Source organism: Labeo rohita, chromosome 8 (assembly GCF_022985175.1).
Source record: "Labeo rohita strain BAU-BD-2019 chromosome 8, IGBB_LRoh.1.0, whole genome shotgun sequence".
Classification (NCBI taxonomy): domain Eukaryota; kingdom Metazoa; phylum Chordata; class Actinopteri; order Cypriniformes; family Cyprinidae; genus Labeo; species Labeo rohita.
This window is the reverse complement of record NC_066876.1, coordinates 32,363,316-32,378,197: the sequence shown is the minus strand read 5'-3', so window position 1 is coordinate 32,378,197 and position 14,882 is coordinate 32,363,316. Positions and strand designations below refer to the sequence as shown.

The 14,882-nt window shown below is 30.1% G+C and overlaps 1 protein-coding gene across 1 annotated transcript in view; it reads left to right on the top strand.

Annotated features, from left to right (window-relative positions):
- pi4kab (phosphatidylinositol 4-kinase, catalytic, alpha b) overlaps positions 1-14,882 on the top strand; it is a 33,787-nt gene that overhangs the window by 1,855 nt on the left and 17,050 nt on the right. Inside the window, exons 2-15 of the mRNA XM_051117277.1 lie at positions 849-965; positions 3,035-3,128; positions 4,494-4,582; positions 4,656-4,728; positions 4,808-5,070; positions 6,743-6,809; positions 7,116-7,264; positions 9,095-9,160; positions 9,289-9,385; positions 9,500-9,688; positions 11,003-11,103; positions 11,213-11,342; positions 13,000-13,129; positions 14,775-14,870. Of these exons, the coding sequence (XP_050973234.1) occupies positions 849-965; positions 3,035-3,128; positions 4,494-4,582; positions 4,656-4,728; positions 4,808-5,070; positions 6,743-6,809; positions 7,116-7,264; positions 9,095-9,160; positions 9,289-9,385; positions 9,500-9,688; positions 11,003-11,103; positions 11,213-11,342; positions 13,000-13,129; positions 14,775-14,870 (1,661 nt within the window). The remainder of the gene's footprint in view (positions 1-848; positions 966-3,034; positions 3,129-4,493; positions 4,583-4,655; positions 4,729-4,807; positions 5,071-6,742; positions 6,810-7,115; positions 7,265-9,094; positions 9,161-9,288; positions 9,386-9,499; positions 9,689-11,002; positions 11,104-11,212; positions 11,343-12,999; positions 13,130-14,774; positions 14,871-14,882) is intronic.

The following is a 14,882-nucleotide window of genomic DNA, read 5'->3' as shown; positions in this document are numbered from 1 at the left end:
AAGGACTTCACATCTCAAGTAATTTTGCCTCTGAACTAAATGTGTCTATATTTAAAATATTTGTCCCAGAAAACAAACTTAAGTAAAAAAATATTTTTTGCAATTTAAATGTCATATATTTTTAAAAACCTGATCTTAAAACAAGAAACGTGAAAGAAAGCATTAGCAAGGTACTTTTATTGTTTGAGCTGAATAAATGCATTACATTAAATGTTTTAAAACTGCCACACTTTTGGATACAAACCAAACAGAAACATCTGTAATTGTTTTACATTTTGTAAAATATATTTGCCATATTAAACTGAATAACAAATGCAGCAGTTGAGAGCTGTCACATGTCCAGAGGCTTTTACAGGCTCTAAACAGTGCCAGCTTGCGCCCGCAGCGACTGATGAAAGCCTTTCTTTCTTTTCTACACATTTGCTCTGACACTACTATAGTATTTATGCAACAGCAGCAGGTGTATAAGCTTCCTTTTGCCCTCTTGCCTCAATGCATTTCCTCATTGCAAACGCAGCATGACAGATTCATCTTTCTTTTCATGCATTTGCGCACTGCAGGCAAACATCTACGACTGTTTAAACGTGCTGCGGCAGAACTCTTCATGTCGTTGTATTATGAGCAGATGATTTCCACACACATGCATGCTCTCAAATCATGCGTGAATGTCTTAACAGGTTGTTCTTGTTCTGCAGAAGCCAGAATAGATCAGTTTGCTTATAACTCCAGAGAGGGAAGTTGTTTAACTCAAGCCTTTTATCAGCAGCGCTGTGGCTGCTCGTGTCAGCTGATAAGAATAGAAAACAGATTCAAGTGTCTCTTGAAGAAAGCATGTCTCTTTTCATCAGGTGCAGAAGTTGTTATGCATGTGTCCGTGCGACAGCCGTGGCATCTACACTTTAGATGTCCGGCGCAGGGATGCTGTCATCGCTCTGGCCGTGTTCCTGGTCGAGTCTGATTTACAGGTGACTGAGATCGCATATTAGTATATTAGAGTGTTTTTTTTTGTTGTGTGTGTGTGTGTTTGCCTGGATGTTCGCTAAATATGACTAAACCTCCTTTTGGGAACGTCCTTGAATAGCTGAGTGAGTGTGTGTTAAAGCTTTCCAGCTGCTGAGCTGCTTTATGAGAGTAAATCTCTGCTAAAGCAGATAATGTGATCACGTCTGGATTTTAGATATGTGAGATATGTGCTGGTTAAAAGAATAGCTCAGCCAAAAATGAATATTTGCTGAACATGTGCTCACCCTCTGGCTATCCAAGATGTAGATGGGTTTGTTTCTTCATCAGAGTTGAGGAAATGTAGCATTACATCACTTGCTCACCAATGGATGTGAATGGGTGCCGTCAGAATGAGAGTCCGAACAGCTGACAAAAACATCACAATAATCCACAAGTAATCCACACCGTCCAGTCCAGTCCATTAATTAACATCTTATGGAACCAGAAGCTGCATGTTTGTAAGAAACATGGTCTGAATCAGGCGAGAAATCTGCACAGATCAAGCACCGTTTACAAGCCAAAAGTCTTAAACTGTAATACTAATTCACATCATTATTACTGTTTTTATTGTTTTTTGTTTTTTTTACCAAATAAATGCAGCTCTGATGAGACTTTTTTTTCCCAAAAAAAGATTTTTTTAGAAAATCTTATTAGCTCCACAATTTTGAATGGTAGTGTGTGTTTTCTGTATTAATTATTATTAAAAGAATATGCACAAATGCTTTTTTTAATAAATAAAAATGAATGATTATTAACAAAATATTTTTAGGAAAAATATAATTAAATAAAAATAAAATATTATTGAAAAATATTTACAAAATATGCAAAAGTAGTTTTAGAAAAAATAAGCACATGAAGTCAGTTATTGAATAAAATATGCAAAAGATTTTTTTTAAAGAAATGGCTTTTTTTTTTTTTTTTTTTTTTTTTTTTTAATTGTAATAATATTTCACTGTTTTTACTGTTTTACCAAATAAATGGCATGACTGATAAGACTTTTTTTTTTTCAAAAACAAGAAAATCTTATCTCCAATCTTAACTCCAAAATTGGAATGGTAGTGTGCGTTTTCTGTATTAATTATTATTGAAAGAATATGCAAAAATATTTTTAAGAAAAAAAATTAAATGCAAAATATATCAAATGATAAAATATTTTAAATGCTAAATATTTTAAAGAAATAAAAATGTAAATAAAAACAAATTTATTATTGAAAAAATATGCAAAAGTAGATTTAGAAAAAATAAGTACATAAAATCAATTATTGAATAAAATATGCAAAACCTTTTTTTGAAAGAAATAAGTAATTAAAAATAAATTATTGGAAAAATGCAAAAAAAAAAAAAAAAATTTTAGAAATGATGCTGAAAATTCAGCTTTGATCACAGAAATAATTAGCATTTTAACAGATACTCACATAGAAGTTAATAACACTTCCGTCAGTAAAAAAGCCGTCTGGTCTGAATCAGGAGAGAAATCTGCACAGTCTAAAACAGCTTTAAACAAATATGTGAATGGATTTTGATGTGAGAGACAACAAGAGATGGACTTTTGCACTGGAGGAAGCGTTATTATGGATCATGGACGTGTATTTAAGCAATGTTTTTATCAGCTGTTTGGACTCTCATTCTGACGGCACCCACTGACTGCAAAGGATTCATTGGTGAGCAAGTGATGGAATGACACATTTCTCCAAATTTGATGAAGAAAAAAACTCATCCTAATCTTGGATGACCTGAGGGTGAGTGCGTTTTCAGAAAAAAAAAAAAAAATTAGTGAACTATTCCTTTAAGACACTTTAAACTTAGCCACCCACACAAACACGCACACAGAGTTTAGCTTGTACTCTTTGTTTTTCTCACTTGTCAAAGGGTTGCTTTGTTTTATCGTAGGCTGCAAAATTTCTCTGGAGAAATATAATGTATGCAATGTGATTTTTGGATTAGATTTGCAAGTATATTCTGATCTAGACTGTTGTGATGGAGTTTGCATCTTTGCAACACGTGGTTCATATATGATATTTGTCTTTCTCAGCACAAAGACACTGTGGTAAGTTACTTGTTGAGTCTGCTGAAGGGGTTACCCAGAGTGCAATGGGTGGAGGAGAATGCTGGGAGGAAGTGTAAAGGTACCAACTGCTTTATTTTTATCAAGTATACATGACTGAATACGCAAAGTTTGGGGGCCCTAAGATTTTTTTTTTTTTTTTTTTTAAAGAAATTAATACTTTTATTCATAAAGGATGCATTAAATTGATCAAAAGTGACAGTAAAGACATTTATAATGCTGCAGAAGATTTCTGTTTTAAATAAGAACTGTTGTTTTCAACTTTCTATTCATCTGTAAATTCCAAAAAATAAAATGTATCACGGTTTCCACAAAAATATTTGGCAAAAACATTACAATCTTATTAGCTCCAAACTTTTGAATGGTTGTGTGTTTTCTGTATTTATTATTATTAAAAGAATATGCAGAAATACTTTTTTTAATAAATGAAAATAAATTATTATTAACAGAATATTCAAAAATTATTTTTAGAAAAAATATAATTATATAAAAATAATGTTGTTTTTTTTCAAAAACATTAAAAAATCTTACCAACTCCAAACTTTTGAATGGTAGTGTGTTTTCTGTATTAATTATTATTGAAAAATATGCAAAATTAGTTTTAGAAAAAATAAGTAAATAAAATAAATTATTATTGAATAAAATATGCAAAAAAAAAAATATATATATATTAAAAATAAATTATTAGAATTATGCTAAAAATCCAGCTTTTACTGTATTTTTAACCAAATAAATTGCAGCATAGATTCAAACACATTAAAACCAACTTACCAACTCCAAACTTTTGAATGGTAGTGTGTGGTGTGTTTTCTGTATTAGTTATTATAAATGTAAATAAAAATAAATTATTATTGAAAAAATAATGAAAAATGCAAAAAACAAACAAACAAAAAAAAAAACAGAAATGTTTCTTGAGCATATTATTGAGCAAAATGCTAAATATTTTAAAGAAATAAATAAAAATAAAAATAAATTATTATTTAAAAATATGCAAAAGTAGTTTTAGAAAAACTAAGTAAATAAAATAAATTATTATTGAATAAAATATGCAAAAAATTAATAATTAAAAATTAAATTATTAGAATTATGCTAAAAATTCAGCTTTGATCACAGCAGTCAATTACATTTGAACATATACCTGCACAGAAAACACTTATTTTAAATTGTAATAATATTTCACATTATTATGTTTTTACTGTATTTTTACCAAATAAATGCAGCCTTGAAGAGACATTTTTTTCAAAAACATTCACATCTTAACAATTCCAAACTTTTGAATGCTAGTGTGTGTTTTCTGTAATTTTGTATATTAAGTTCTGTTTATCCTGCCTTGAAATTGTTATGTAGACTCATAATAAGACACTTTATGTAAAGTGTTTCCATGTATATACACTTCAAATCAAGCTTGTATTTGATATGCTCACAGATACTCTCCCCATGGCGGAAAACTTCAGCTTCTGTCTGGTGACGCTCCTGTCTGACGTCGCTCAGAGAGACCCAGATTCTCGCTCGCAGGTCTGATCTTCACCGCATCTCTACATTTCCATCTTACTTTTCCTTCGCACTCATTTAACCTCTTTCCATCCAGATTCTGGAAGCAGTGATGGAGGTCATGCAGACTCTGCTGGAGATCTGCCAGATGCCTGAGAACCATGATAAAGGTGATTGAGCTCTGCTGAACATCACAAACACACATACGGATTCGCTCTCGCTCTCCTGACTCACTTCCTGTCTCATTAGTGTACCTGTGCAGGTATGCTGTTCCGTGTCTTCTGGGCGTGACCCGAGCATTCGGTCGCTATGGTAATGGTGGAGAGCCCCTCCTCTCTCAGCTTTTCCCGCGAGGAGCGCCGCCGCCGGCTCAGCGCGTGTCTGTGGAGACCGAGGGCGTTCGGAGGAGATCTTTCAATGATTTCAGATCTATTTTACCCAGTTCGCTGCTCACGGCCTGTCAGGGAGACACGCTGAGGCGCAAGAGTGGCATCGCCAATCCTGATGCACAGGTCAACACCATCTCTCTGTCTGTGTATGTGTGTGGAATACTTGCATGCTGTTTAATGCATACTGCACGGTATATAGGTTTTTTGTAAAAGTATGCAGTATGCAATGCTAAATGTTTTAAACTAAATGTATGTTACATGCTGTCACACGGCCACCTTGCATTGTTTAATTTAGTGAGTTGCATGCAGTTATGATCTCAGTAAAAAATGAGATTTATTAAAGTACATATTTTTAAGAAACAAAATTTAACAAATAAAAATAAATTATTATCAACAAAATATGCAAAAAATATTTTTAGGAAAAATATAAGTAAATTCAAATAAATCAATATTGAAAAAATATTTTAATTTTTTTTTTATAAAAAAATACAAGCTATTTTAAAAAATACATTTGAATAAAAAATACAAATATTATCCCCGTTAAAAAATTTAAAAGAAATAAAATATCAATAAAAATAACACATTATTGAGAAAATATGCAAAAGTAGTTTGAGGGGGGAAAAAAAAGTAAAATAAATTATTATTGAATAAAATAGGCAAAATAAGTTTTTTAAAGAAAGTAAATAAAAACAAAGTAAACAAATAAATACATTAATACAAATAAATAAATTATAAAATAAAAATAAATAAAAACAAAATAAATAAATAACAAAAAACAAATAAAGTAAATAAATAACATAAAATAACGTTAATAAATTAAAAACAAAGTAAATAAAATACATTATTATTGAAAGAATATGCAGCAATACTTTTTTTAATAAATAAAAAATTATCAACAAAATATACAAAAAAAAAAGTATTTTAGGAAAAATATAAGTAAATAAAAATGTAAAAATATTTTTAGAAAAAAACCATTACATTTGAATTAAAAATACAAAAAGTATCCCTGTAAAAAATATTTAAAAGAAAAAAATATCTCAGTAAATTAAGTAAATTATTATTGAATAAAATAGGGAAAATATTTTTGGAAAGAAATAAGTAAATAAAAATAAATAAAAACCAAATAAACAAAGAAAAATGTAAAATAAAAAATAAGTAAATAATACAATTAAAATAAATAAAAACAAAGTGAAAAAATAACATAAAATAACAAATAAGTAAATACAAAAATTATCACTGTAAAAAATATTTAAAAGTAAAAATTAAAATGTGAAAAAATTATTATTATTGAAATTATTATTAAAATATGCACAAATAAGTAATAAGTAAAAGAAATAAGTAAATAAAAGTAAATAAAAAAATATTAGTCAGTAAAAAAATATGCAGAAATAATTATTGCATTTTTTTAAGTACATAAAATTAAATAAAAAAACCCCCCCAATATCAAATAAAAATATCAATAAAAAGTCTAATTGTTTTGGGGGGGAAAATAAGCAAGAAATAGTCAAAAATGAATGCAATGCATTAACGATTCATTGTTAAAATACATTATTCATTTATCAGACTGGAAAAGGTCAAGTTGAGCATGTTGCATTGTGTGATGTTGTATTGTGTATACTGCACATTTTGGAAAACAAAAAAGTAGTGGGTCATCCAGGTATTCTTAGCATACGAAAGATTTACAGTCTGTGCACAGGATACAGTATGTATTGCAGAAATAGTATGAGCAGTATGATATGGTAGCATGTATATTAGTAGTTCAGCACACATCCTCACACCTTGGTTATGTTCGCAGGTGAGTCCAGACAGAGGAGGACCGTCGCCCTGCTCTCCCACAGCTCCAGGACCGCAGTATTTTGAAGGTAATGTAAGCTTTGCCATGTCACGACTCTAATCTCTGTGAACAAGCGGTTTTAACATCTGAGCATTCTTCAGCAGATTCAGAGCTCAGAGTTCATGTACTCGTTTCACAATAAGCCCCTGTGTGTTTAAGCTGTTCAGCATTTTTAATACGGTTTACTTGAGATTTTATAAGTCAGTGCTAAATTGTTTATCGTCCAATAATTAGTGGACATTTTTGTACTATTTTATAGTGTGAGTGGTGTGCTCAAACCAATGACTTTTTCTCTAGAACATGTAGATCTGATCATTTGACGTTGTTTTGTCAGGTTCATACCTGGCGGATGGCAGTGCGGTGAATCCAGATTATTACTTCACGACAGTCAGCTCCAGTTTCTCCATCTCTCCTCTCTGCACTGGAGCCAGCGGACAAGAAATAAACGTCCCTTTAGAGCTGCTGAGACGCCTCCTACAGATGGTACTCGCTTACTGTTATCCTCGCAGTGTTCGGTGGATAATACAGAAGTGTGCATATGAATAATGGCTTTTTATGCAAATTTGAGTTTTTAAAAAAGGCTTATGCTCGTATTTCTAGAGTAGAACAACTAATGGCAAGGCAAACGCAAGGCAAAGTTTATTTATATAGCACATTTCATGCGCATTGATAATTCAAAGTGCTTTACATACAGGTGCATCTCAATAAACTAGAATGTTGTGGAAAAGTTCATTTATTTCAGTAATTCAATTCAAATTGTAAAACTCGTGTATTAAATAAATTCAGTGCACACTGAAGTAGTTTAAGTCTTTGGTTCTTTTAATTGTGATGATTTTGGCTCACATTTAACAAAATCCCACCAATTTACTATCTCAACAAATTAGAATATGGTGACATGCCAATCAGCTAATCAACTCAAAACATGCAAAGGTTTCCTGAGCCTTCAAAATGGTCTCTCAGTTTGGTTCACTAGGCTACACAATCATGGGGAAAACTGCTGATCTGACAGTTGTCCAGAAGACAATCATTGACACCTTTCACTAGGAGTGTAAGCCACAAACATTCATTGTCAAAGAAGCTGTTCACAGAGTGCTGTATCCAAGCATGTTAACAGAAAGTTGAGTGGAAGAAAAAGATGCACAACCAACCGAGAGAACCGCAGCCTTGAGAGGCTTGTCAAGCAAAATGGATTCAAGAATTTGGGTGAACTTCACAAGGAATGGACTGAGGCTGGGGTCAAGGCATCAAGAGCCACCACACACAGACCTGTCAAGGAATTTGGCTACAGTTGTCGTATTCCTCTCGTTAAGCCACTCCTGAACCACAGACGACATCAGAGGAGTCTTTACCTGGGCTAAGGAGAAGAAGAAATGGACTGTTGGCCAGTGGTCCAAAGTCCTCTTTTCAGATGAGAACAAGTTTTGTATTTCATTTGGAAAACAAGGTCCTAGAGTCTGGAGGAAGGGTGGAGAAGCTTAAACTACTTCAGTCTGTGTGCACTGAAATTATTAATACACAAGTTTCCCAATTTGAGTTGAATTACTGAAATAAATGAACTTTTCCACGACATTCTAATTTATTGAGATGCACCTGTATAAAAGGAATTAAAATAATCATAAAAAATGATCACAACAGTAAAAACAAGGAATTAATGTTTTTTTTTTTTTTTAAATAATTTGAAAAATGACTTAAAATGAATTAAAACAGTTATGAATAAAAATGATTATACATAAAAAACAGTGCAGTCAGTTCAGGCATAGCACAGTGCTCATTCAGTAAATGCACAGCTAAACAGATGTGTTTTGAGTCTGGATTTAAATATAGATATTCATTTAGTTTTAGTTTTATGATAACCGCACTAATGGACAATTTAATACTCATATGTACATGATGCAGTTTGGTGGTGGTGTTGTTGTTGTTTTTTCTTAAATAAACTTTTTTTTTTTTTTTTTTTTTTTTTAAATAAATATTTCTGTTTAACCTAAATTTATTTTTATTTTAGCTTAAGAAATGTTATATGAAGAGTTTTTTTTTTTTTTTTTTTTTTTTTTTTTTCTTCCTACCAAATCAGTAAAAAAAATTTTTTTCTTTTTTTCTTTTTTTTTTTTAATCAGATTTTTTGATTATTGTTTAGAAGGTGCTCCTAAAATGTTGACTGTGCATCTAAATTTTTTCAAGCTAGAAGCACGAGTGCTCCTAAAAAGAAAAATAAGCGTGGAGCTCTGATGGATTTATTGCATTTTGTGTCTTTTGCTGATTATGATCGCCAAAATCCCGAAATATTGATTCATCACCCTGTTAATATTTCTGCAGGTGAAGCATTTTGTCTCCGATTCTTTCTTGAAGTCTCTGGATGCTGTCGTGTCTGAGGTTACAGAGGTGAATCCACACTTTTCATTTAGTGGGATTTGCAGTTGACCTGCTGCATTAATATTTAATTGTCACACAACAGATGCTCAAGCCTGTTTGTTTGATTCCCCCTTCCTTATTTCTCTCCCTTAATGAAGGCAAATCCAGGCATCGATCTCTTCTACAAAGCCTTCAGCGACCCGCTGTACGTCAGCATGTTCAAGATGCTGCGAGACACGCTCTATTACATGAAAGGTTAATGAGATCTAGCCATTATTTAGCTCAAATGAACAAATCTTTATTGTTTGTGTTTGATTGCACTGCATTTGAAGGTTCTTTGACCTTTGCCGTATGTGAATCTCTGGTCAGATGTGCAGACAAGCTTCGTTAAAGAGGTTCACGATTTCGTTCTGGAGCAGTTCAGCAGCAGCCAATCAGAGATCCAGAAGGTTCTCCATGAGGAACGGTTGCCGGGGGAACCCAGTCCTCTCAAGCTCCGTTGTCATGCCAACGCAGCCTGTGTGGACCTCATGGTGTGGGCCGTCAAAGATGAGCAAGGTCTGTATTGTTTTGTCAATCACTGACAATCACTGCATTTGCAGCACAAACAAACATTACAGTGTCTCGGGGTCATTCAGTAGGACAGACCGGGGTATGTTGTCACACTCCAGTGGAGATGTCTCTGTTTTGTTATTATATTTGAATATTCGATATAGGCACAAACTATGAAATCAAAACCCACTCTATTTTGGTCATGCACATTTCTGGATTTATTGTGAACTGTTAATGAGTGTGGAAGTAAATAAAAATAAAAGACATTCTTAAAAAATATGCAAAAATGTTTTGACTTTAATAAATAAATAAATAAAAATAGATGATTTTAAATATTTTTTGCTATTTTTAAATAAATAAAAATAACTGAAAAAATATGCAAAAAATAATTTTAGAAAGGCATGTAAGTAAACAAAAATGAGTTCTTATTGAAAAACTAAAAAACAAAAATATTTATAAGAAGAAATAAGTAAATACAATAAATATAAAAAAAGAAAATTTTATATATATATATATATATTACCAAAAAATGCTATTTTAGTCTTTCTACTTTAAAAATTCCTGTGTAATTCAGTGTGTTGCATTTCTTTGTAATTATTTGTGAAATATGCTAGGCATTGCTGGGAGAGAAGTTTCTAAATAAATTCTACACTAATTTTTTTCAATGTAAAATGCATTTTGAAAAAAAAAAAAAAAGAAAAAGCATTTTGGCAAAATAGATTAAAAAAAAATTAAATATATAAAAATTAATTTTGGCAAAATAGAAATGTAAAAATATTTACAAAATATATATTTAAAAATATAAACAAATATATAAAAATATAAAAAATATAAAACAAAATATATAGTATATTTAAAAAATATAAATATTAGAAAAATAATAAAAATAACAGAAGCACATAACAAAATTACTAAAACATACTAAAATTAAAATCAAAACTGAAAAAAAAAAACATTTGAAAACAAAAATAAATATAACAAATAAAAGCTATTTTAAATGATATATAAATAATACTAAAATAACACTGAAATAATGAAAAACATTGACTAATAATACTAAAGTAGGTGTTTAGTCTTCATTTTAGGCTGCTGTTGTAGATATTAATGCAAAAAGGGAAATAAATCACTGCAAATTCACATTAATTTTCAATCTGGAATGTACCGATCACTTTCAGCAGCCAGTCAATAAGATCATGTCCTGTCCTACATTGTCATTAATGGCAATAATAAATATGTCACATCTGGGTTGGAATTGGTTTCAGCATGTCAGTGCTGAATAAAATGATTGATTTTTGTTTTGTCTTGCTGTTGTTCTTTAAGGAGCTGAGAATCTGTGCACTAAACTATCAGAGAAACTTCAGTCCAAAACATCCAGTAAGGTGATCATCGCTCACATGCCGCTGCTCATCTGCTGCTTACAGGTGAAGAGCGTCAGACAGACACTGTGTGTGTGTGTGTGTGTGTGTGTGTGTGTGTGTGTGTGTGTGTGTGTGTTTGTGAGACCTCATAAACGATCTGTGTGTGTTTTAGGGTTTAGGGCGTCTGTGCGAGCGTTTCCCCGTCATTGCTCACTCCGCCACCACTTCTCTGAAGGATTTCCTGGTGATTCCGTCGTCTGTGCTGATTAAACTATATAAGTACCACAGTCAGTATAGCTCAGGTGAGTTTTTTTTTTTTTTAGTTTTTTAACTAAACCTTATTTTTTTTTAAATTAAATATTTTATATATGTGTGTGTGTGTATATATATAATATAATATAATATAATATAATATAATATAATATATATTTATTTATTTAAAGGGGTGCTATTTATTTATATATATATATATATATATGAAGAGTTTGGTTGCAAAACGCGATAAACGCCATTTTTTGACATTTGGATTTTATTATTGGAAATCACTGTTCAGATGTACCTTAATCTATGTGTGAAATGCTGCCATTAATAAAATTTAAGAATGTACATTTTAGGCCTCCTATAAAATATTTTTTCACAAAACGCGATATCCGCCAGACCAGTTTCTTTACAAAGTGCGATATAACCAGGGTTCGAAATGAACACCCGCCAACCCGCCAAATGCGGGTTAAAAATCATTTTGGTGGGTATTGATAAAAACTTACCAGCCAGTTTGGCCGGTGATGCATGAGCCAATCATGCAAATCATGTCAGAGAAGCTCTGGGTCGTTTGTCCCCTCCGTCCTACATTTCACGTGAACAATGCACTACGGGTGACGTTTTAGATACCTATTGGCAGCAGCGCGCAGATACAGTACGCTTCGGTTTGCGGGTCCAATCAACGACGACAAGAGCGCGAAAATACAAACAAGAAATAGGAAATATCGGATGAGCAAAGAGGACTGAGCTGGACAGCGAAATAAGCTAAAATCAAAATGCTGCGGTGGTTAGGACAGATGTCAGGATCAGGAAGAGGTGAGAAGAGGAAGGAGGCAGAAGATGAAAATGTTCAGCATCCCCTGGGAAGAGAGTCAATGCCGGTGAAGTGCTCCGAGTTTGCTCATTGATTTAACGATAATATCAAAACAAAAAACATATATTTTTAAAAAGAGGATTCAACAGGCTAACTAAAAAAACGTTTACCATTTAATTGTTTATACTGTAGGCGAGCTGTCAGTCACGTAGGCTACGTTCATAGCGTTTTGCAAAAAAAAAAAAAAAAAAAGTTATGTTATGTTGTGTATGTTCTGGCCAAAACTAACTCAGAATCTTATTATTATTAATAAATCTTTGTATATACTATATCATATTTATGATGTATTGTTTTTTTTAACCAATTTAAGATGTTTGACAATGTTAAGATAAATATGTTGCATTTCGGCATGATTTTTGACTTATTTATGAACTATTTATGGACATAAAATTAAATAAAAAATATCCTGGATTTGAAAAATATTGTGTCCCTGGCCTTCACTGAGCTCAAGTAATAGTTTCATGTACAAAAATTGTGAATGAACTTGACTGTTGATGTCTTAAATAATAATGTCAAATAACCAACATTTCTCAAAATGGATATATCTCGTTTTGCAACGAAACTCTTCATATATATATATATATATATATATATATATATATATATATATATATATATATATATATATATATATATATATATATATATTTACTTATTTATTTATATATTTATATATATATTTATATATTTATATATATATTTATATATTTATTTTATATTTATATATTTATTTTTATATTTATTTTAATTATTTATTTTATTTATTATTTATTTATTTTTTTTTTAATTTTCATCTTTTGCTCCATCGTTTACATCTTTTTGTTTAGGAGGGGGCGGGATCAAAATCAATGTGACCAATGAACACTCTCAGTCCACACTCAACCTGCTGTCCAACAGGAAAGACCAGCCGTCCATGTACGAGCAGCTTAGAGACATTTCCATCGACAACATCTGCAGGTCTGCCTCACTTTTGTTATTTTCTGAAGTTCATTTATAATGCATTCAGCATCTGCTTGAGTTTGAGTTGTTTATAATGTGCATATGGGAACGCAGCATGTGCCAACCATCTGCATAAACCTATAATGCGAAGCGCTTATCAACAAAAGAGCTCCCTGCAGTTTTCCTGTCAAAATAAAATATTTAACATTTGAAAATGAAGATTAAGACATAAATATGACTATTGCAATTTTACAGTCATAAAGTAAAATATTTTTTATTAAATACCGTAAATTATTATAATCATTCCAATTTTTAAGAATAAACAATATAATAAATAATATTTTTTATTTAACTGTGAAATATTAGAAGAGTATTTTAATATGTATTATTTTTAATATTTGTTTTTATTTAGTATTTTTTTATTTTTATTTAATAGTAGTAGTAGTAGTAGTAATATTGTTAAATATGCTAATTTAACATAATGTTTAATAATAAATAATATAAAACTCTTTATAAAATAGTGAAAAGTACACTGAAAGAGTAATATTTCTTTTTTCTTTTAGTATTTATTTTTATTTAGTAGCATATATTAATATTTGTTTATATATTTATTTATATATTTATAGTTTATATATTTATATATATATATTTATAATATTTATTTAGTCATTTTGTATATTTTTATTTAGTAGTAGTAATATTTTGTTAAATGTAACATAATGTTCAATAATAAATAATTTAACTTTTTATATAATAGTGAAATTGCAAGAGTAATATATATATTTTTTCTTTTAGTCTTTTATTTTTATTTAGTAGCGGTTGTAGTAGTAGTAATAATAATAATAATAATAATAATAATAATAATAATAATAATAATTATTATTATTATTATTATTATTAACAATATAATAAATGCTATTTAACTGTGAAATATTACAAGAGTGTTTTAATATTTATATTTATGTATTTATTTATATATTTATAATATCATTCATTTAGTCATTTTTTTTAATATTTTTATTTAATAGTAGTAATATTTTGTTAAATATGCTAATTTAACATAATGTTCAATAATAAATAATTTAACTTTTTAAATAGTGAAATATTGCAAGAGTAATATTTCTTTTTCTCTTTTAGTTTTTTTTTTAATTTTTATTTAGTAGCAGTTGAAGTAGTGATGATGATGAGGATTTTTATTTTATTTTATTAAAAGCTAAAATAAAAACAAACAAATAAAACGGATAAATAAAAAATAAAAAGTCCATTTCATTTCAGCTAGTTGCCAACATTTGTCATTGTTTATTTTTAACTTGTATTAAAATAACTAAAACTAATATTAAAAAATCATGTAGACATATTAAAAATAACGATTAAAAATGACAAAGTTAACTAAAATCAAGGTGAAAATGGTAAATATAAAAATAAAATCCAATTAATAAAAACTATAATCTCAATGCTAAAATAACATTCTAAATGTGCTGACATTTTCTTAGGAATAAATGTAATGCACAATGTAAATGAATATAAGAATCAGATTGCAAGGTTTAGGATGAATATAAACAACTTTCAGAATCAGAAATTGAGCTGGGTTCATTCTGATTGACGAAAATCACTGCGTGTAAACATAACGATTGAAATGTGAATGCATGACTGTTATTTGCAGATGTCTAAAAGCTGGTCTCACTATGGATCCTGTAATAGTGGAGGCGTTCTTAGCCAGCCTGTCAAACCGGCTCTACATCTCCCAGGAAAATGACAAGTGAGGAAATAA